Consider the following 24,740-nt stretch of genomic DNA (forward strand, 5'->3'; position numbering starts at 1 on the left):
CAAGTAATTTTGCCACAATAGTACTTCCATATTTCTGATCCTTTTGCGTTTTTACCACAACAATGTTTTTTGGGGGTTTTTTTGCCGTTGTTCTATCTCTAAAATATCCTTACACATAGTCATGGTTTGTTTTTCTACATTTTTGAAGGTGCATTTTGGACCTTACCAAATGCTTCCTATGACGAGTTTGAATTTTGAGGGATGCTAAAGTCAGCGATGGATGATTCATAAAGTTGGATGTTTAAAAAAAAAGCATCCATTGTCCTTTTGGGTGAGTCAGAGAGAGAGGGGGGGGGGGGAGAGCAAGGGAGAGAGAGAGAGAGAGAGAGAGAGAGAGAGAGAGAGAGAGAGAGGTAGAGAAAAGGAGATGAGGAAGGATATAAAACGTTGGGACAAGAAGATGCTCCTTTACCAAAGCTGCTGCCATGTCGGACTAGTTTGCTGTGTAAATGTGTGTGCGGCGTGTGGTGTGCAGGGGGGGCTCCACTCTGAGGCAACTTTGCGGATATGAGGCCGCGTTGCACGTTTGTACGCCCCTGCTACTCGCTCCCAGTCAGATAGCTCCAGCTCCTTCTCTTTTTCTTCTTCCTGCCTCTCGTTCCGCTGCACTCTTTTAAGGACACCACCCCCTCAACACCTCTCTTCCATCCATCCATCCATCCATCCATCTATCTATCATCCACCCAACCTTCGCCCTCAGGGTCATTCATTAGCTCCGCTTTTGTTTTGTTTTGGGGTTTTTTCTCAAAGAAAAGTACAAGGGACTGACAACTTTTTCGATGTATGTGTTTGGTCTTCGACAAACCATCCACTGTAAGTATTTTGTTTTACTTTCTTTAAAAAAAATATTTAAAAAAATAATCATCATTCTTACATTTTAGAATCGACAATGTAAAAAAATATAATTTTTATTTTTTTTATTTTCATTTTATTAAAAAGAATAATCTATAATGTAAGAATGATGATGTTTTATTATTATGTTTTTTGGGGAATATTTATTTATTTATTTATTTTAGCAAGGCTCTGCCAATCAGGCCTGATTTTTAGTTTGCTAAGTATGAAAGTAAGACACATTTTTGGAATGAAAGAAACTACTGTTCTAAATGTGTCCACTAGATGTCACAATAGCAATCCTTTGTATCTCTGTAGATGATGCCACATATGTAAAAAAAAAAAAAAATAAAACCACATGAATGGTCGAAAATGATCAAACTACATAAATAACATCCTGTAATTTGATTTTGATATTATTTTTTTTAACTTGATAGATGGGAAATGAACACCAACGAGGTGACCGATGAACATTATCACACAATTTATTCAGAAACTATAAATAACGACAAATAAAGATGGAATACTATTAACCGCAACATGTAAGTGTAAACTAAATTGGCCCTAGTGTGTGAATGTGAGTGTGAATGTTGTCTGTCTATCTGTGTTGGCCCTGCGATGAGGTGGCGACTTGTCCAGGGTGTACCCCGCCTTCCGCCTGCTTGTAACTGAGATAGGCGCCAGCGCCCCTCCGTGACCCCAAAAGGGAATAAGCGGTAGAAAATGAATGGAAGGATGTAAGTGTAAAAAAACAAAACATATTGATTTGTACATTTTCAGAATCTACTAGTTCTATTTTTAAACAAAGAAAACAATCGGGAGTTGTCTTTACTTTTAAGTTATCTTGCCATGATTTTACCAGTCCGGCCCACTTGGGACTGGATTTTTCTCCGTGTGGTTCACACATCGCAAATGAGTTTCACACCCCTTTTGTAGATGAACTGGTTTGTTGTAAGAAAAAAAAAAAAAAAAAAAAAAACCTGTTCATGTTTGTTCAATGAGTCTTCCAAACCCGTGCGTAATTTGCGCGCGTCTGCATAAGAATCAGAGCGCATGTCTGCATGTTGGCACAGATTTACTTCTGTTATTCATTAGACACAGTCTAGTCTGCAGGATTTTTTTTTTTTTTTTTGCATATTTTACGCAAGTTAATTTGCATTTTTACGCACGTCCATTTGTATTGTTGATGCAATTAAGGAGCAGGTTTTTTTTTTACGCATTTGTGTCTCTTTTGCAGCAGCAGTGAACCCGCAGCGCTGAAGTGGTTCCCTCCTCCTTCTTCCCTTCTCCTCCTCCTACTTCTCCTCCTCCTCTTCCTCCACCTTCGTCGCCGTCCCTTAATCCGCGGGGTTCGGACGCGCGCGCATTGACTGCATTTCTCAAGCGAGCCATGGCCACGAACGGGACCAAAGCCTCGGACGGCCACGTCCTGACGGAGACGGTGAGTGAGGCGCCGACCAGTACCCCCAACGACAAGCCCAAGACGCTGGTGGTGAAGGTGCAGAAGAGCAAGAAGGACTTACCCGAGCGGGAGACGTGGGGCGGCAAATTTGACTTTCTGCTCTCGTGTGTGGGATACGCCATCGGACTCGGGAATGTGTGGAGATTTCCTTATTTGTGCGGGAAAAACGGAGGAGGTAATCAGGATTATTCATTTTTTTTTTTTTTTTTGTCCCCCGAAAGGAGCGCACTGGATTCCATTAGGCTGCGTTGTAGCCGTGCGTAATTACGCACACGGGCATCCTGGATTATGTTCAATGTTCATTATTTATCACTGAACTTTTTTTTTTATTGTCACCTCTCATCCAGGAGCCTTCTTGATCCCCTACTTTTTGACCTTGATATTTGCTGGCATGCCCCTCTTCTTTCTGGAGACGGCCCTGGGTCAGTACACCTCCATTGGGGGGCTCGGAGTGTGGAAGCTGGCACCCATGTTCAAAGGTATTCCATTATTTTGTATTTTCTCGCCATTTTATTTATTTCATTGCATCCAATCGTTATTTAATACAACTATATAAAATATAGCCATTATTTGGTATTTTCTTGCTATTTTATGTATTTAATTGCTATAAAAAATGCGTCCAATCGTTATTTAATACAACTATCTATTATCTTATTTCATTATTTTGTTTTTTAAACATACTATATATTTTGGATGCAATTTGAATCACAAATTGGTAACAAATGTTATATTTGATTAAACATAATACAATATTTTATTACATGTAATAAAATACAATATTCAAATAAATGATGAAAACAATAATAACACTCAAATGTGACTGTGAATTATTGTTTTTGTTCATTTAGAAATGTCTTTGTGATTAAAAAAAAAAAAAAAAAAAACATCCAATCAATTGATCCATCCATCCATGGAGCCATGGAAATTGATAAAAAAATATTGTATTTTATTAAATATAATAAAATACAATATTCCAATACATGATGAAAACAATAATACCATTCAAATATGACTGCGAATTATTGTTTATTGATTTAGAAACTTGTGATTTAAAAAAAAAAACATATTCTATCAATCCATCCATAGATCCATTGAAATTGATTTAAAAAAAATTATTTTATTAAATATGATAAAATACAATATTCCAATAAATGGTGAAAACGATAATAACACTCAAATATGACTGCCAATTATTTTTGTTAATTTAGAAACGTGTGTTAAACAAATATATATATATTTTCAATCAATCCATTCATTAAAAAAATGTTGTGTTTTATTAAGTAAAATATAATAACATATCCCAATAAATGATGAATGCAATAATAACACTAAAATATGACTGTTATTTTTTTTTTTTTAATTTAGAAACTTAATTTGTGGTAAAAAAAACAAAAAACATATTCATTTAATCCATCCCTCCATCCATGGAGCCATGGAAATTGATTAAAAAAGATATTGTATTTTCTTAAATATAACTAAATAAAATATTTCAATGAATGATGAAAGCAATAATAACACTCAAACATGTCTGTGAATTATTTTGTTGTTAATTTAGAAATGTCATTGTGAAAAAAAATGAAAAAAAAACCTATACAATGAATCCATCCATCCAAATGTTATATTTCATTAAATATAATAACATAAAATATTCACACACATGATGAAAACAAAAATAACACTCAAATATGACCATGAATTATTTGTTTGTTGATTTAGAAATGTCATTGTGATAAAAAACAAACAAACAAAAAAAACATATCTAATCAATCATCCATCCATCCATCCATCCATCCATGGAAATTGCTAAAAAATATTATATTTTATTAAATATAATAAAATAAAATATTCCAATAAATTATAAAAACAATAATAACAATCAAATGTGACTGTGAATATGTTTTTGTTCATTTAGAAACGTCATTGTGATTAAAAAAAACAACAACAAACATATCCAATCAATCTATATACATATACATATCCATCCATGGATCCATGGAAATTGCTAACAAATATTATATTTCATTAAATATAATGAAATTAAATATCCCGATAAATGATGAAAAAAATTATAGCACTCAAAAACAGTTCATATGACCGTGAATTATTTTTTTCTTATTTTAGAAACATTGTGATAAAACAAAAAACAAAAAAAAACACACACTCAATACAGTGCATAGCATTATTTGTTTACAATAAAGCTGTCAAATTTTAACTTTTAAAAATCGGATTAATCACATTTTGGAATTTGGATTAATCGCGATTAATCGCCATCAATTGTTGTGCACAAATGCAATTTTCTTGTCAGAATCTCAGCCAGGAAAGTTTTTAAACACTTTACTCGAATGCATGTCCTTTATTTGCACAAAACTTTTTTTTTTTTTTTAAATCTAAATTTCTGGTCTCCTCACTCATTTTTGTATGCATTATTGCTTGCACTATTAAAAATGTGCAACAATGCAACTTTCTTGTCAGAATCTCATCCAGGATCGTTTTTAAACATTTTACATGTAATTTATTTGCACAAAACGTGTGTAAAGTTCTCTCAGGCTGTATTTCGGAGTGAAATTTTGCATTTTGCATGCATTATTCTGATCACTAAGCCTCTAGCGGTTAAAGTGCAAGAGCATTGTGCGCTCAAAATTAATGGCGTGGTTAATGGGATCATTTTTTGGGGGTTAACTCGTACATTTCGATCGTCCTAGTTTACATATCATTTTAAAATGGTATTTGAAATTCCAAAAAATGACATTTTAAATGTGATTTTCTATTTGAAATGTATCACTGCAATCCTCCATTTAGAATGAATGTCAAAAAAATATGACAATTGCAATGAAAACAATACAGAAATATTCCCCCACGGTTTCGTGTGACTGTCGTGTTGTTTCAGGCGTTGGTCTGGCTGCTGCTGTCCTCTCCTTCTGGCTTAATATTTATTACATTGTCATCATCTCCTGGGCTATTTACTATCTCTACAATTCCTTCACCTCTGTGAGTATCTGAATCCTTCCATATTTTTGAAGGTAGAATGGCGCCAAGCCGGTCCAAATCGATAAACAACAGGAGCGTATTCCATTTTACTGCAGTTCCTTGTAAGGCTTTAAACACACTATGACATTTATTACTTCCTTTCCCACATAATTAGCACTTTACACCAGCTATTGATAATGCATTCTGGCCATGATTCACGCCGTCTTTTGGGGGAGAAGCATGAAATCGCAATGCCCCCCCCCCCACCCCCTCCCGTCCTTGGTTCCAATGACTAGCATGGTCTTGGCTGCTTGACAGCGCACACAGAATTGGACCCGAAGGTGGGAAAGTGCACTCCAAGTCAAAAGATGTTTTTTTTTTTTTTCCACCCCTTCTTCATTTGTTTTGTTTCCATCCAGGATCTACCGTGGCAGACTTGCGGTAATTCCTGGAACACGGAGCGCTGCTATACCAACTACAGCATCCCGGACACCAGGAACCTTACCAGTGCTGTGCAAGAGTTCTGGGAGTGAGTTGGGATTCCGCAACGATAAAATACATCCGTTTTACCAAATACCATCTTAAATGTATACAATGGAGGCACAATTTGTAGTTCCACCAATATTTTCTGGGGGGAAAAACTTGGTAGTTCCTGTGAGAATTCTGCAAATCTCACGAGCGTTGCAACGTGGAAAAAATGTGATGATAACCATAGAACCAGAAACTGGATTCAAGTCCACATTGAGCGTCATCTGGCAAATTAATTGAAAAACATTCACAAATTACTTTTACCAAGCAAAAGTTAAGATAAACGCACTAATAAGTACACAACATTTTTCAGGAGTACCTATATAAAGTTAAAGTTAAAGTGGAACATTATCACCAGACCTATGTAAGTGTCAATATATACCTTGATGTTGCAGAAAAAAAGACCATATGTTTTTTTAACCGATTTCCGAACTCTAAAAGGGTGAATTTGGCGATTTAAACGCCTTCCAGATACATTCCTCTACTTGGTATCATTACAGTGGATGTTAGGTGTAGATCCACCAACGGCGTTTGTTTACATTTTGACCCAGGTGAGCTACGGTGTGTAGTGAAGCATGTTTAGCTATTCCTCGTCCTGCAGTGTAAGAAACGTACTTTATTTGTCACCATGGAGGCGAGGATTAGTGATTTAGAAGTAGCTGAAACACTGCCATCTGCAAATGGATGTTCGCCGCTAGCTCGCTAGCCATGTCTTAAAGTACTTCTTCCTGAGGGAGTTTCAGTGTTATAACTTCGCCTTTATTGTTAGTTTTTAAGCCAAAATGCGTCCGTTCTCCCTTTTCTGTCTACACACTGTGTCTGCGTGTAAGTACTCTGTGATCGTACGCTGCCGAACATGCTCCTCTGATTTTAAACCAGCAATGACACAAAGTGACAACAATACATTAAAACAAGTTTTAAGAAGAAATTAAAGTCTTATATAAGTGTTATAATGAAGGCAACACATGATGTAAGTGTCTATATAAGCAATATTAGCTTACTATGAAAGGCTGAAGCTAATCTTTGTTAATGATAAAAGGGAGGCTTCTCTGAGGGTGAGAACTCCTGGAAATGACTCGCTTACAATGGCCAAAGGTAAAGATTTGTGAGTCCAAGTTAAAGGAAAGGGCAGGCTTTCTTCTTCTAATGGATTTATTACAATCTTTGCAAGCTGGGGAATGTTTGCTGTGGTCTGGAACAACATAGCACACAAACAACTATGAGAAATGTAGCCAATATTACATACAGATAATGTGTCATGAGACATGCAAATATAAATTATATACACGGAGGACATAAGTGACGGAAATTAAATGAACTCAAATATACCTACACATGTGGCATATGATGCAATATGTACGGTCACAATCAAAAGTTTACATACACTTGTAAAGAACATAATGTCATGGCTGTCTTGAATTTCCAATAATTTCTACAAGTCTTATTTTTTTTGTAATAAGTGATTAGAGCACATACTTGATGGACACAAAAAACATTAATCCATCCATTTTCTACCGCTTATTCCCTTTTGGGGTCGCGGGGGGCGCTGGCGCCTATCTCAGCTACAATGTACAAACATATTAAAGGGGAACATTATCACCAGACCTATGTAAGCGTCTATATATACCTTAAAATTGTTGCAGAAAAAAGACCATATGTTTTTTTAACCGATAGGGTGAATTTGGCGATTTAAACGCCTTTCAATTGTTCGCTGTCGGAGCGATGACCTTTCACCCGTGACGTCACAATGGGAAGCAATCCACCATTTTCTCAAACACATTACACAAACAAATCAAATCAGCTCTGTTATTTTCCGTTTTTTCGACTGTTTTCCCGTACCTTGGAGACATCATGCCTCGTCGGTGTGTTGTCGGAGGTTGTAACAACACGATCAGGGACGGATTCAAGTTGTCTTACGTGGAGTGTGCATCGATTAGCACGGCATGCTAATCGATGCTAACGTGGCAGAAATGGCAAGAATGTGTGGATGTCCTGCGACACTCAAAGCAGATGCATTTCCAACGATAAAGTCAACGAAATCACAATGGTGAGTTGTGTTGATGTTATTGACTTATGTGCTAATCAGACGGCATGACTGCCAGCTAATCGATGCTAACATGCTATTTAGGCTAGCTGTATGTACATGTGTAGCTATATTTGCATCCAGCCTTTCCCTCCACCCACATTTAATGCCAAACAAACACTTACCAATTGACGAATTTAATCAATCAATCAATCAATGTTTACTTATATAGCCCTAAATCACTAGTGTCTCAAAGGGCTGCACAAACCACAACACAAACCACTACAACATCCTCGGTAGGCCCACATAAGGGCAAGGAAAACTCACACCCAGTGGGACGTCGGTGACAATGATGACTATGAGAACCGTGGAGAGGAGGAAAGCAATGGATGTCGAGCGGGTCTAACATGATACTGTGAAAGTTCAATCCATAAGTTGCTCCAGTGGTCAAAAGATGCAATCGTTGGTTAGAAGGCGATCGCCGAATAGCTTCAATAGCTATTCGCTCAATAGCTAGTTTCTTCTTCAATTTCGTTTTCGCTATGTGCCTCCACACTCCAACCATCCGTTTCAATACATGCGTAATCTGTTGGATCGCTTAAGCCGCTGAAATCCGAGTCTGAATCCGAGCTAATGTCGCTATATCTTGCTGTGCTATCCGCCATGTTTGTTTGTATGGGCATCACTATGTGACGTCACAGGAAAATGGACGGGTGGATTTACAGATAACGAAAATTTAGGCACTTTAAAGCCTTTTTTCGGGATATTGCATGATAGGTAACATTTTGAAAAAAACTTCAAAAAGTAAAATAAACCACTGGGAACTGATTTTTATTGGTTTTGACCCTTCTGAAATTGTGATAATGTTCCCCTTTAAACATTATCTGATAGTCGCACACACACTAGGTGTGGCGGAATTAACCTCTGCATTTGACCCATCCCCTTGTTCTATCCCCTGGGAGATGAGGGGAGCAGTGAGCAGCAGCGGTGGCCGCGCTCTGGAATCATTTTTGGTGATTAATCCCCCAATTCCAAACCTTAATGTCGAGTGCCAAAAAGGCACGCAATGGGTCCCGTTTTTTTATAGTCTTTGGTATAACTATTGTCTTCAAAGGGTATTTTTTACTTTACTTTAGTTTTGTTATACAACATTTACACTTTTATGACAATTAAACTCTGGATAATTCTACAAAAAAAAAATGTACTTTAAATATATATTCATAAAACAATGGTTCTCAAACATTTTCACCAAGTTCCACCCCAGAAAACACTCTAGTACCACCATAATGAGCAACATTAAAACACAGTAGGCCTAAGTATTCATCAAAAACAAGTCTTAGTTTTTATTTAACAAGTATATGTATTATTTTTGGCCATTTTAACAGAACAGCTATTGCACAAACATCAACAACAATGATATATCGTACATATTTACATACTTATTTGGCGTACCACTAGATAGAGCCCACGTACCACTAACTGGTACACGTACAACAAATTGAGAATCCATGTTCTAAAAAGATTAATATCTTAAAGAGTATTGCTCATTTTGTATTTAAATTGAAGGAATTGCGTGTGAATTCTCCAATGCTGAAGTTGAACTAAAATTCTGGATTTTTTTCAAAATTGTTGAAGTAGAGCACACAATTCCCAAACAGTCTGAATATTTTTGAAGTTAGAATGGTTTGAATCAGTTCAAAAATGCAGACGTTGTGGAACTTTGAAGAATGTCCCGTTCATATCATTGGGAATTTCCCCCTAAAATTGTGAATTTCGGGAAAAGCAGGATTTTTTTTTTAAATAGTTAAAAACTTGAATGGTCTGAATGAGTTTATTAAATGGTTGGTGTTGACATTTTTCAAGAAATTTTGAAATAGTAACATGGTGAACTGAAAAATGGAATTACGGAAATCCTGAAATTTCGGGAGAACCGGGAATGTTTCCAGTTCAGAAAAAAAAACAATTTTCTGTCCTGATTTAGAGGAATGTTTGGACGGTAGAAGGGTTGAAGTGGGTTGAAAAATGTGGGAGGAGTAGTCGCCAGAAAAAAGGGTAGGGATAGGGCTTTGGAAAAGCAGGAATTCCGGAAAATCCTGGAATCTTTTTGAAAAATTGTAGTTTGAATTTTCAAAATGGTGGAATGTTTTGAATGTTTTGATTTGGTCGAAAAATGTGGAAAAAGTGGAAGTTTGAAAAATGGCCAATTAATTTTGAATGGGAAAATGTCCCGGAAAACCTGGATATCTGGGAAATCTGGGAATCTTTGGAATGTGTCAAGGAACAGCCTGTGATTCCCAAATAGGCTGAAAAGTTTGAAGTTGGAACAGTTTGAATTAGGTAAAAAAATGTGGAAGGTAGAGCGCGCCAACATCTGGAGAAAAAGACCAATAACTCGATAAGGCAATTCCTGAAGGAATTGGGTGTGAATGCTCCAATGCTGAAGTAGAACTGAAATCCTGGAATTTTTTTTATAATAGTTGATGTAGAGCACAAAATTCCCTAACAGGCAGAATATTTTGAAGTTGGAACAGTTTGAATCAGATGAAAAATGTGGGAATTGTGTAACTTTGAAAAATGTCCTATTGATTTTAATGGGAATTTCCCCCCAAAATTGGGAATTTCAGGAAAAGCGGGAATGTTTTTGATAATTGTAAAAAACTGGAACAGTCTGAATGAGTGGTGTTGAAATTTTAAAATCGGTCGAGAAATGTTAAAGTAGTAACATTTTGAAGTGAGAAATGGTATTAGGGGATTCCTGGACTTTTGTGAAATTTTCTATTTCAAAAAACAACTTCCTTTTTTGTCTTGATTGGGAGGATTGTTTTGACGGTGGAACGATTGAAGATAGTTGAAAAATGTAAGAGGAGTAGTCGAAATTGGGCTTTAGAAAACCAGGAATTCTGGAAAATCCCTGATATTTTTTAACTTGTAAAAAGGGTAGTTTGAATCTTCAGAATGGTGTAGTGTGTTGAATTAGTTGAAAAATGTGGAAATGGTGAACGTTTCAAAAATGGCCAATTCATTTTGAATGGGAAAAATGTCCCGGAAAACCTGGATATCTGGAAATCTGGGAATTTTTGGAATTTGTCAAGTGAAAGCCCGCAATTCCCAAAGAGGCTGAAAAGTTTAAAGCTGGAACGGTTTAAATTAGGTGAAAAATGTGGAAGGTAGAGCACGCCAAAATCTGGAGAAGAAGAATAATAACTTTAAGGAATTGCGTGTGAATGCTCCAATACTGAATTTAAACTGAAATCCTGGAATTTTTTTAGAATAGTTGAAGAAGAGCACATAAATTCCCAAACAGGCTGAATATTTTGAAGTTGGAACGGTTGGAATCAGATGAAAAATGTGGGGATTGTGGTACTTTGAAGAATGTCCTATTGATTCCAGTGTGAATGTCCCCAAAAATTTGGGGAATTTCAGGAAAAGCGTGAATGTTTTTGAAAATGGTATGAAAAACTGGAACAGTCTGAATGAGTTGAAATAGTTGGTGTTGGATTTTTTCAAATCGGTCGAGATATGTTAAAGTAGTAACATTTTGAATTGAGAAATGGTATTAAAACATTCCTGAAATTTCGGGAAAACCGGGAATTTTTACAGTCTAAAAAAAAAATCATTTGTTTTTTTGTCCTGATTAAGAGGAATGTTTTGACGGTGGAATAGTTGAAGTGGGTTGAAAATGTGAAAACAGGGAATTCTGCCAAATCTTGGAATTTTTTTGAACTTGGAAAAAGTGTAGTTTGAATTTTCAGAATGGTGGAATGTGTTGATTTAGTTGAAAAATGTGGAAATGGTGGAAGTTTGAAAATTGTACAAATCATTTTGAATGTGAAAAAATATCCCGGAAAACCTTGATTTCTGGGAAATCTGGAATTTTTTTCGGAATTTGTTGAGGTAAAGCCTGCAATTCCTGAATAGGCTGAACAGTTTGAAATTGGAACGGTTTGAATTAGTTGAAAAATGTGGAAGCTAGACCGCACCAAAATCAGGAAAAGAATAATAATAACTAAATAAGGCTATTTCTGTAGTAATTGCGTGTGAATGATCCAATGCTGAAGTTGAACTGAAATCCCGGATTTTTTATTCATAATAGTTGATTTAGAGCACAAAATTCCCTAACAGGCAGAACATTTTGAAGTTGGAACTGTTGGAATCAGATGAAAAATGTGGGAATTGTGGAACTTTGAAGAATGTCCTATTGATTCTAGTGGGAATTTCCCAAAAAATTGGGGAATTTCGGAAAAAGCGTGAATGTTTTTGAAAATCGTAAAAAAAAAAAAACTGGAACAGTCTGAATGAGTTGAAATAGTTGGTGTTGGAATTTTTCAAATCGGTCGAGAAATGTTAAAATAGTAAAATTTTGAATTGAGAAATGGTATTACGGGATTCCTGGAATTTTGTAAAAACCGGGAATTTTCTAGTACAGAAAACAACTTCCTTTTTCGTTTTGATTAGGAGGAATGTTTGGACGGTGGAACGATTGAAGAGGGTTGAAAAACGCGGGAGGAGTAGTCGAAATAGGGCTTTAGAAAACCAGGAATTTTGGAAAATCCTGGAATTTTTTGGGATTTGGAAACAGTGTAGTTTGAATTTTTCAGGATGGTGTAATGTGTTGAATTAGTTGAAAAATGTAGAGATGGTAAACGTTTCAAAAAATGGCCAATTCATTTTGAATGGGAAGAAATGTCCCGGAAAACCTGGAAATCTGGGAAATGTAGGAAATGTTTCGGAATTTGCAAGAGAAAACCCGCGATTCCCGAATAGACTGAACAGTGTGAAGTTGGAACGGTTTGAATTAGGTGAAAAATGTGGAAAGTAGAGCACAGCAAAATCTGGAGAATAATAATAATAATAATACATTGAATAAATAGATGCATGTGTGAATGCTTTGGAGCATTCACACAATTAGAACAAGCATTCACTGTACAAATGTGTTTTACGTGAGATTAGATATTTATAAAGAAACAAACATCAACCCACCTCCTCACTCCTCCCGCAGACGCAACATGCACCAGCTGACCGACGGCCTGGAGAAACCCGGCGAGGTCAGGATCCCGCTGGCCATCACCCTTGCCATCGCCTGGGTGCTGGTCTATTTCTGCATCTGGAAAGGGGTCAGCTGGACCGGCAAAGTAAGTCAACACAAAGCAAGCATTTAGCCTGCATCGCTTCACCGCAACAACACTTGCCATTCAACTCGCTCAAGGTCGCCGAGCTGTCACCAGGATGCCACCGTGGAGGGCGGGCGGGGATGATGCTTACATAATTCAGCCTTATAGTGTCCTACTTGAGACTGGTTTACTTTATGGTATTGACATCATTGTTTTTTTGTTACTTCTACTACCTGAGTTCAGTTCAAAACTTGGGTGACAAAAAATGTTGTGGGTAACACTTTAGTATGGGGAACATATTCTAAGTAACAAAGACTGAATTTTGAGTTATTTGGTTAGGTTTAATGTTACAGATTTAGGGTTTGCGGGTTAGGGTTTGGGGTTGGGGTTAGGGTTAGGTTAAAGGTTATGGTTATGGTATTAACATCACTGAATTTTATAACTTCTACTACCTGAGTTCAGGGTTAGGGTTAGGGTTATTCGGGTTAGGTTTAAGGTTATGGTTATGGTATTAACATCATTGATTTTCATTACCTCTACTACCTGAGTTCAGTTCAAAACTTGGGCGACGAAAACATTTTGGGTAACACTTTAGTCTGGGGAACACATTCTAAGTAACAAAGACTCAATTTTGAGTTGTTTGGTCAGGTTTAATGTTACAGATTTAGGGTTTGGGGTTGGGGTTAGGGTTAGGGCTAGGGCTGGGGTTGTTGTTAGGGTTAGGGTAAAGGTTATGGTTATGGTATTAACATCATTGACTTTTATAACTTCTACTACCTGAGTTCAGGGTTAGGGTTAGGGTTAGGGTTATTCGGGTTAGGTTTAAGGTTATGGTTATGGTATTAACATCATTAATTTTCATTACCTCTACTACCTGAGTTCAGTTCAAAACTTGGGCGACAAAAACATTTTGGGTAACACTTTAATATGGGGAACACATTCTAAGTAACAAAGACTAAATTTTGAGTTGTTTGGTTAGGTTTAATGTTACAGATTTAGGGTTTGCGGCTTTGGGGTTGGGGTTGGGGTTGGGGTTAGGGCTAGGGCTGGGGTTGTTGTTAGGTTTAGGGTAAAGGTTATGGTTATGGTATTAACATCATTGACTTTTATAGATTCTACTACCTGAGTTCAGGGTTAGGGTTAGGGTTAGGGTTATTCGGGTTAGGTTTAAGGTTATGGTTATGGTATTAACATCATTGATTTTCATTACCTCTACTACCTGAGTTCAGTTCAAAACTTGGGTGACAAAAAATGCTGTGGGTAACACTTTAGTATGGGGAACATATTCTCTGTAACAAAAACTTAATTTATGGTTAGGGTTAGGGTTATGGTTATGGTATTAACATCACTGAATTTTATAACTTCTACTACCTGAGTTCAGGGTTAGGGTTAGGGTTATTCGGGTTAGGTTTAAGGTTATGGTTATGGTATTAACATCATTAATTTTCATTACCTCTACTACCTGAGTTCAGTTCAAAACTTGGGCGACAAAAACATTTTGGGTAACACTTTAATATGGGGAATACATTCTAAGTAACAAATACTAAATTTTGAGTTGTTTGGTTAGGTTTAATGTTACAGGTTTAGGGTTTGCGGGTTAGGGTTTGGGGTTGGGGTTGGGGTTGGGGTTAGGGTTAGGGCTAGGGCTGGGGTTGTTGTTAGGTTTAGGGTAAAGGTTATGGTTATGGTATTAACATCATTGACTTTTATAACTTCTACTACCTGAGTTCAGGGTTAGGGTTAGGGTTAGGGTTGTTCGGGTTAGGTTTAAGGTTATGGTTATGGTATTAACATCATTGATTTTCATTACCTCTACTACCTGAGTTCAGTTCAAAACGTGGGCGACAAAAACATTTTGGGTAACACTTTAGTATGGGGAACACATTCTAAGTAACAAAGACTAAATTTTGAGTTATTTGGTTAGGTTTAATGTTACAGGTTTAGGGTTTGCGGGTTAGAGTTTGGGATTGGGGTTGGGGTTTGGGCTAGGGGTGGGGTTGGGGTTAGGGTAAAGGTTATGGTTATGGTATTAATACCATTGACTTTTATTACTTCTACTACCTGAGTTCAGTTCAAAACTTGGGCGACAAAAACATTTTGGGTAACACTTTAGTATGGGGAACATATTCTAAGTAACAAAGACTAAATTTTGAGTTGTTTGGTTAGGTTTAATGTTACAGGTTTAGGGTTTGCGGGTTAGGGTTTGGGGTTAGGGTTAGGGATGGGGTTGTTAGGGTTAGGGTAAAGGTTATGGTTATGGTTATGGTATTAACATCATTGACTTTTATAACTTCTACTACCTGAGTTCAGGGTTAGGGTTAGGGTTAGGGTTGTTCGGGTTAGGTTTAAGGTTATGGTAATGGTATTAACATCATTGATTTTCATTACCTCTACTATCTGAGTTCAGTTCAAAACTTGGGCGACAAAAACATTTTGGGTAACACTTTAGTATGGGGAACATATTCTAAGTAACAAAGACTAAATTTTGAGTTGTTTGGTTAGGTTTAATGTTACAGGTTTAGGGTTTGCAGGTTAGGGGTAGGGTTTGGGGTTGGGGTTGGGGTTAGGGTTAGGGTAAAGGTTATGGTTATGGTATTAATATCATTGACTTTTATTAGTTCTACTACCTGAGTTCAGGGTTAGGGTTAGGGTTTTTCGGGTTAGGTTTAAGGTTATGGTTATGGTATTAACATCATTGATTTTCATTACCTCTACTACCTGAGTTCAGTTCAAAACTTGGGCGACAAAAACATTTTGGGTAACACTTTAGTATGGGGAACATATTCTAAGTAACAAAGACTAAATTTTGAGTTATTTGGTTAGGTTTAATGTTACAGGTTTAGGGTTTGCGGGTTAGGGTTTGGGGTTAGGGTTAGGGCTAGGCGTGGGGTTGGGGTTAGGGTAAAGGTTATGGTTATGGTATTAATATCATTGACTTTTATTTCTTCTACTACCTGAGTTCAGTTCAAAACTTGGGCAACAAAAACATTTTCGGTATCACTTTAGTATGGAGAATATATTCTAAGTAACAAATATTAATTCAGATTTATTTGGACACTAGGGGAACATACTCTTATGTAGCAGAGATTTAGAATTATTTGGTTAGGTTGAGTGTTACAGGGTTGGGGTCGGGGTTAGAGTTAACGTTATGGTTATGGTATTAACATAATTGATTTTTATTACCTCTACTACCTGAGTTCAGTTGAAATCTGGGGGCAACAAATATTTTTTGGGTAACACTTTAGTATGGGGAACCTATTCCAAGTAACACAGACTTAATTTAGAGTTATTGGAACACTAGGGGAACATACCCTAAGTAACTAAAACTTTATTTAGATTTATTTGGTTAGGTTTAGGGTTAGGGGGTTGGGGTTAGAGGGATAGGGTTGGGGTTAGGGTTAGTTGGGGTTGGGGTTAGGGTGGGGTTTGGAGTTAGGGTTAGGTTTAAGGTTATGGTTATGGTATTAACATCATTAATTTTTATTACCTCAACTACCTGAGTTCAGTTGAAAACTTGGGCGACAAAAACATTTTGGGTAACACTTTAGTATGGGGAACATTTTCTAAGTATCAAAGACTTAATTTAGAGTTATTCGGTTAGGTTTAGGGTTAAATGGTTAGGGCTAGGGTTAGAGAGTTAGGGTTGGGCTTGGGTTTAGGGTTATGGTTTGGGTTAGGGGTGGAGGTGGGGGTTGGGTAAGGGTTAGGGTAGGGTGTTAGGGTTAGGGTTAGGGTTAATGTTATTGTTATGGTATTAACATCATTGATTTTTATTACCTCTACTACCTGAGTTCAATTCAAAACTAGGGCGACAAATACTTTTTGGGTAACACTTTATTATGGGGAACATAACCCTAGACCTAATTAAGAGATATTTGGACATAAAGGGAACATACTCTAAGTCACAAAAACTTAATTCAGAGTTACTCGGACCTTGGGGAACATACTCTTAGTATAACATGATTAATTTAGAGTTATTTGGTTAGGTTTAGTGTTACAGGGCTAGGGTTATAGGGTTAGGGTTGGGGTTGGGTTTGGGGTTAGGGTTAGGGTTAGGGGTTGGATTTCGGGTTAGGTTATGGTATTAACATCATTGATTTTTATTACCTCTACTACCTGAGTTCAGTTCAAAACTTGGGCGACAAAAATGTTTTGGGTAACACTTTAATATGGGGAATATATTTTAAGTAACTAAGACTAGACACCAGGGGAACATTATTTTAAGTAACAAAGACTTAATTTAGAGTTATTTGGTTACGTTTTGGGTTAGAGGGTTTGGGTTAGAGGGTTAGGGTTGTGGTTGGGTTTAGGGTTAGGGCTAGGGGTGGGGTCTGGGGTTTTGGTTAGAATTAGGTTTGTGGTTATGCCACTAACTACATTGATTTGTATTACTTCTACTACCTGAGTTCAGTTCAAAACTTGGGCGCAAAACATGTTTTGGGTAACACTTTAGTATGGGGAACATATTCTAAGTAACAAAGACTTGATTTAAAGTTATTTGGACACTAAGGGAACAAACTCTAAGAAACAAAGACTTAATTTAGAGTTATTTGGACACTAGGGGAATACTCTAAGTAACAAAGACTTGATCTAGAGTTGTTTGCTTAGGTTTAGGGTTAGAGGTTTAGGGTTAGGGTAAGAGGGTTAAGATTGGGGCTGGGGCTGGGGTTGGGGTTGGTGTTCGGGCTTGACGGTTAGGATTGGGGCTGGGTTGGGGTTGGGGTTCGTGTTAGGGGTGGGGGTTGGGGTTAAAGTTTTGGTAATGGTATTAACATCATTGATTTTTATTACTTCTACTACCTGAGTTCAGTTCAAAACGTCGGCGACAAAAACATTTTTTGGGTAACACTTTGGTATGGGGAACATATTCAAACTAACAAAGACATAATTTAGACTTATTTTCATACTAGGGGAACATGCTTTAAAAAACAAAGACTTAATTTAGAGTTATTTGGTTAGGTTTAGGGTTAGAGGGTTAGAGTTAGGATTAGCGGGTTATGATTTGGGTTGGGGTTAGGGTTGGGGTTGGGGTTAGGGTTATGGGTGGGGTTTGGGGTTTGGAGTTTCTATTAGGGTTAGGTTATTGTTATGGTTTTGGTATTAACATCTTTGATTTTTATGACAATCTACTACCTGAATTCAGTTAAAAACTCGGGGGACAAAAACATTTTGGGTAACACTTTAGGGTTAGGGTTAGGGTTAGGGTTGGGGTTAGGGTTAGGGCTAAGGGGGGGGTGGGGGTGAGGGTGGGGTTTTGGGTTAAAGTTATGGTTATGGTATTAACATCATTAATTTTCATTACTTCTACTACCGGAGTTCAGTTCAAAATGTGGGCGATAAAAACATTTTGGGTAACACTTTAGTATGGGGAACATATTCAAAGTAACACAGACTTAATATAGAGTTATTTGGACACTAGTATAACATACTCTAAGTAACAAAGACTTAATTTAGAGTTATTTGGTTAGGTTTAGGGTTAAAGGTTAAGGGTTAGGGCTGGGGTTGTGGTTGGGTTGAGGTTTGGGTTAAGGTTAGGGTCGTGGGTTGGGGTTCGAGTTAGGTTTAAAGTTATGATTATGGTATTAACATCATATTTTTTTATTACCTTTACTACCGGAGTTCAGTTGAAAACTTGGGCAACAAAAATATTTTGGGTAACCCTCTAGTAAAGGGAAAATCCTCTAAGTAACAAAGACTTAATTTAGAGTTTTTGGTTAGGTTTAGGGTTAGAGGTGTAAGGTTAGGGTTAGAGAGTAATGATTGGGGCTGGGGTTGGGGTTAGGTTTAGGGTTAGAGAGTTTGGATTGGGGCTGGATTGGGACTGGGTTGGGGTTGTGGTTAGGGTGAGGTTTGGGGTTAAAGTTTTGGTTATGGTATTAACATCATTGATTTTTATTACTTCTACTACCTGAGTTAAGTTCAAAACTTGGGCGACAAAAATTTGTTGGGTATCACTTAAGCATGGGTAACATATTTTATGTAACACAGACTTCATTTAGAGTAACTTGGACACTCGGGGAACATACTCGAAGTAACAAAGCGTTAATATAGAGCTCTTAGAGGTAGGGTTAGGGTTAGAGGGTTGGGGTTAGGGTTATAATAAGGCGATGCAGAATATGGCATTAATAAGTACTTAATAATGAATAATTAAGAACTAATATGTTATTCATTTGCATGTTAGTAAGCAACTCATTAATGGTGATTATGTTCCCCATACTAAAGTGTTACCATTGTTTGCAGCAATTTCCTAAAAACCTAGAGCAAGGTTTTGTAGCCTTTTTCACCTCAGGACCCAACTATTCCATTACATATTGACACAGAATTAGGAATCCTACTCTTGATTTTAATCGTATTTTAAAATCATATGTAACTCACTTGCAGGGTCAGCAACCCGCGTGTCTAGAGCCGCATGCGACTCATTAGCGCCGCCCTAGTGGCTCCCCTGGACCTCTTCCAGAGATGTGTGAAAATGGAAAAAGCTGTTTTAATATATTTTATGTAGGAGGACAAACATGACACAAACGTTCCTAATTGTTAGAAATCCCACTGTTAGGGTTAGGGTTTTGTCCTACTAATTCAAGTGATCCCTGAACTCATTAATGCTGATAGGTTAAGTGGAAAAGGATCTGAAAATCATTCTATCATGTTTTTATTTACAAATTACACAACTTGCCAACTTCACTGGTGTTGGGTTTTCTTCAATATCAACTCCTTCTGCTTCAGTAACAGTGCTGCGCTCGTACACGCACATCTAGGTCATGTTTTTTTTCATTCTTTCTTAAATTCAATTATTACAATCCTCTTCTTCTCGGCAATGCCCTTCATCCTCACTTCCTTTGTGACCATATTTGGAAGAACAAAGTCATGTCTTTCTAGCTGTCTATTAGACTTAGACTTAGATTTAGACTTAGACTTCCTTTTTATTGTCATTCAAATTTGAACTTTACAGTACGGATGAGAACACAATTTCGTTGCATTAGCTTATGGTAGTGCAGGATAAAAGAGCAATAAGGTGCAGATAAAAAATAAATAGATTACTTTACAGATAAATATATTGCATCCACGTTTATGGATGTATGTTATATTGTCTTTATATTACAGCGAGTTAATCCATATTGGGGCGGGGGACAATTGATGGGATTGTTATGATGCGTTCAAGAGTCTTATGGCCTCAGGGAAGAAGCTGTTACAGAACCAGGAGGTTCTGCTACAGAGGCTGCGGAACCTCTTTCTAGAGTCCAGCAGTGAAAGCAGTCCTTGGTGGGGGTGGGAGGAGTCTCTACAGATTTTTTGAGCCCTGAGTTGAGGCACTGCAGGCTCCAGTCCAGACAGAGATGCAGTTGGTCAATGGGCTCTTTATACTGTAGTGCCTCTGTAGAATGTGCTGAGAATGGGGCGAGGGAGCTATGCTCTTTTCATCTGACGCAAAAAGTACATGAGCTGCTGAGCTCTTTTTACAAGAGCTCCGGTGTGTAGGGACCAGGTCATATCGTCAGTTATCTGCACCCCCAAGAACCTGGTCCTGCTTACGATCTCCACTGCTGTGCCGTTGACGAAGAGTGCAGTGTGGCTGGACTGGTGCCTCCTGGAGTCGACAATGATCTGATTGGTCTTATCGACGTTCAGGACCAGGTTGCTGGTTCCGCACCAGTCAACCAGATGTTTCACCTCCTCCTTGTAGTTCATGTCCTTGTTGTCAGGGATGAGGTCCACTACTGTCGTGTCCTCCGCATACTTCACAATGTGGTTAGTAGTGGACCTGGCACAGCAGATTCAGGACGCAGCCCTGGGGGGAGCCGGTACTCAGGGAGATGGCACTGAAGGTGTTGTCGCCCACTCTCACAGACTGGGGTCTGTCTTGGAGGAAGTCACGCAGCCAGTTGCATAGGGAGGTACTGAATCCAATGGGGTGCCAGTTTGCTCACCAAGTGCTGCGGGATTATGGTGTTGAACGTCGAGCTGAAGTCCAGAAACAATATCCGCAATGTGTGTGTCCTTTCCTTCCAGATGTTCTAAGCACAGGTAGAGTGCAGTGTGGATCAGTTAGGGCGATAAGCAAGCTGGTATGGGTCGAATGTGGGGGAAAGTCCGGAAAGAATGTGTTCCTTTACCAGCCTCTCGAAGCAGTTCATTATGATGGGGGTGAGTGCCACGGGGCGATAATCATTGAGGGGAGGAAACTGGGGGTTTTTTTAGGCACTTGAATGATTGTGGCCATCTTAAAACATGATGGTACCACGGCCTGGGTCAGCGAGGTGTTGAAGATGTCTGTGAGAACCCCAGCCAGCGGGTCTGCACATCCTGTTAACACCCTGCCCGGCATTTCATTAGGTCCTACTGCTTTCCGGGGGTTCACTCTCCTCAGGGTTCTCCGGGGCAAGGGATGGATTTCCTTGCCGGAGTGGTGTTAAGTGCCTCAAACCTCGCAAAGTGGTTTTTGAGGTCGTTCAGAAAGCCGATGCTGTTGTCACAGGGAAGGGGGGGTGGCTTTATAGTCTGTGACGACATGTATGCCTTGCCATAATTGTCTGGTGTCCGTGGGGTTCTCGAAGAAGTCCTGCACTTTCTGACTGTGAGCACGCTTTGGAACCCTAATGGCACGGTTCAGGTTAGCTGTGGCAATTTTAAGGGCTACCATGTCGCCAGATTTAAAGGTGTTGTTCCAAGACTTCAACTTTGCACGTACCTCACTGCGATCCGATTGCGATCCTTGGTTTGATGATTCGATTGAGAATTGATGTGAAGTGTTCATCCAGGGTTTCTCGTTGGCCCGTGTGGGGATGTTATTGATCATACTTATGATTAGTAGTTTGTTTTTACGTTCACTGTCACACTTCTGAAAAGTCACCATGGTACTGTATGTCACAATTGGCACTTCCCCCGCCTGCCGCACCTTTGAAATGGTAGAGTCCTCTACCGCTTATTCCTAACATCTGACATCATAGTCCAGGAAGTAGTCCAAATACAATATACAAACATACTTGCACGGGAATGGAATTATGCAAAATAATAGGTGGGTAATTGCACTAGTTCGAGGATGCCTCTAAGGGGCAAATTGAAAACGTGCCAATGGGGTCCAGGGAATATACAACAATTTTAAACGTACAGCAGTACCATGAGTGAGGAATCTTACCCCATACCACCATTGCGGACATCAGTGATTACACTCACCAAAATATCTGGACCATAGGGCGCAGCGGATTATAAAGCGCACTGACGATGAGGGGTCTCTAATAACTAAAGTTCCGTGGGTGAATTATGTAAACCCACTACACTGGTAGTTTTTATGGGTTCCATAGCGAGATATAGGTTCGAACTTCACGCTATTTTATATTAGAAACGGCAACATCAGAGGTTGAAAGAAAGCTTATCAACTACGGAATCGACACAGACTCCAATGGCAGACTTACGCACATTTTCAGGACTTATGCAGATCTCAAATACACATCAGCAAGTACCAAAAGGTAAAAAAAAGTTGGTTTTGCATAATATTGCGAAACAAAACGCCAGATAATATATCTGCCAATGGTAGCCATTTTGCGGTCCTTATACACAGACCATAGTAATACTTGAATCTCTGACTATGGTAGCCGTAATGGGCCGACAATCATCAAGCGGTGTGGCTTCAAAGTCGGACTAAAACATTTTGACAGATTTTTGAGTGCCGTGTGTAATGTTCTTTATTTTCAATGGAACATTTCAAGTTTTGGTGTTGTTTACTGGCGTCATATTGCAGTCTACAAGTATGTTTTATGTGTGACTGCCGTCTTCTCCCCATCATCTTTTTTTGTAATGGTGTACCGTGCAAGGACGGGAGTGGAAGAAGTGTCAAAAGATGGAGCTAACTGTTTTAATAACATTCATACTTTACTTCAATCAATAACGGAGCAGCATCTCCTCACCTGTGGCTCGCTAGTGGAATAACAACGAGGATGTGTCTCGTGAAAAACCGTCCGAACGGAACTCTCTAATAACTAAAGTTCCTTGGGTGAATAATATAAACTCACTACCCGGTATGTTTTAGTGCTTTTATGGCGAGTTTACTGACAGATATAAGTAAAATACAAGTAAGTAAAACAACAGAAATGGCAACAGCAGAGGATGAATGTCGCATAACCAAAAGATAGATAAAAAGAAAAAGTTTATCGACTACGGACTACTGTTACTACGGCGCACATTATTTCAGGACTTATGCAGATCACAAATACAGATCAGCAGGTACCAGAAGTAAGGAAAGTTTCTTTTGCATAATATTGCGAAACAAAACGCCATATAATGTGTTACCCTATACATACACCATAATAATACTCGTATGTTGAAACAGTGCAATCCATCAAGCGGTGCAGCTTCATAGCTTACCAAAGTCGTACTGAAATATTTTGATGGATTTTTGAGCGCCGTGTGTAAGTTCCATATTTTCAATGGAACATATAAAATGTTGCTGTTGTTTACTTGAGTCATATCCCAGTCTACAAGTATCTCTTATGTGTGACTGCCATCCATTCATCAAACATATAATTTCACTATGTACCAAATCTAATTGGTTCGAGGTCGGTAAGCAAAGCCAAAGTTGTTCCAGACATTAGGCGCACTGGGATATAAGGCGCGCTGACGAATTTTGAGACATCCATCCATCCATTTTCTACTGCTTGACCCTTTTTGGGGTCATGGGGTGTGCTGGAGCCTATTTCAGCTGCATTCAAGCGGAAGGCTGGGTACACCCTGGACAAGTCGCCATCTCATCGCAGGGCCAACACAGACAGACAGACAACATTCACACTCACATTCACACACTAAGGCCTATTTTAGTGTTGTCAATCAACCTATCCCCAGGTGCATGTCTTTGGAGGTGGGAGGAAGCCGGAGTACCCGGAGGGAATTAAAGGATTCTAGGTGTGCTTTATAGTCCGAAAAATACAGTACATTCTATTATATTTTAGCCACTTTGGGCACCCCCGGAGTAATCGGTTACTTGCAATGTCTCTTATGGGGCCAAATTTTTCGCAAAAACTTTAGTTGAAAACTGATTAATGCAAAAATTGGGGCATACAACAACCAAGGCATTACTGTGTTTCATATTTAGATCATTAAGAGGGATGTCCGATAATATCAGCAGTCCGATATTATCGGCAGTCCGATATTATCGGCCGATAAATGCTTTAAAATGTAATATCAGAAATTATCGGTATCAGTTTCAAAAGTATCAGTATTGGTTTCAAAAAGTCAAATGTATGACTTTTTAAAATGCCGCTGTGTCCACGGACTTAGGGAGAAGTACAGACCGCCAACAAACCTTAAATGCCCTTCATTTGCGTGCCGGCCCAGTCACATGATATCTACGGCTTTTCCCACACACACAAGTGAATGGAACGCATACTTGGTCAACAGCCATACAGGTCACACTGAGGGTGGCCGTATAAACAACTTTAACACTGTTAAAAATATGCGCCACACTGTGAACCCACACCAAGCAAGAATGACAAACACATTTCGGGAGAACATCCGCACTGTAACACAACCAAACAAATACCCAGAATCCCTTACAGCACTAACTCTTTCGGGACGCTGCAATATACAACCCCTGCGACACCCTACCCACCCCCCACCTCTCCTCAACCTCTTCATGCTCTCTCAGGGAGAGCATGTCCCAAATTCCAATCTGCTGTTTTGAGGCATGTTAAAAAAAATAATGCACTTTGTGACTTCAATAATAAATATGGCAGTGCCATGTTGGCATTGTTTTCCATAACTTGAGTTGATTTATTTTGTAAAACCTTGTTACATTGTTTAATACATCCAGCGGGGCATCACAACAAAA

At 38.5% G+C, this 24,740-nt stretch overlaps 1 protein-coding gene across 2 annotated transcripts in view; it reads left to right on the forward strand.

Annotated features, from left to right (window-relative positions):
- The first annotated feature begins 398 nt into the window (after positions 1 to 398).
- The window catches only part of slc6a1b (solute carrier family 6 member 1b), a 73,392-nt gene continuing 49,050 nt past the window's right edge, over positions 399 to 24,740 (forward strand). Inside the window, exons 1-6 of one of the 2 annotated variants that reach the window (XM_061888082.1) lie at positions 399 to 813; positions 2,069 to 2,468; positions 2,641 to 2,772; positions 5,181 to 5,281; positions 5,680 to 5,789; positions 12,811 to 12,943. In XM_061888082.1, coding sequence (XP_061744066.1) covers positions 2,222 to 2,468; positions 2,641 to 2,772; positions 5,181 to 5,281; positions 5,680 to 5,789; positions 12,811 to 12,943 — 723 coding nt within the window. In that variant the 5' untranslated portion in view covers positions 399 to 813; positions 2,069 to 2,221. The remainder of the gene's footprint in view (positions 814 to 2,068; positions 2,469 to 2,640; positions 2,773 to 5,180; positions 5,282 to 5,679; positions 5,790 to 12,810; positions 12,944 to 24,740) is intronic. The other variant, XM_061888089.1, reaches the window with a different exon arrangement.

Source organism: Nerophis ophidion, linkage group LG02, assembly GCF_033978795.1.
Source record: "Nerophis ophidion isolate RoL-2023_Sa linkage group LG02, RoL_Noph_v1.0, whole genome shotgun sequence".
NCBI lineage: Eukaryota > Metazoa > Chordata > Actinopteri > Syngnathiformes > Syngnathidae > Nerophis > Nerophis ophidion.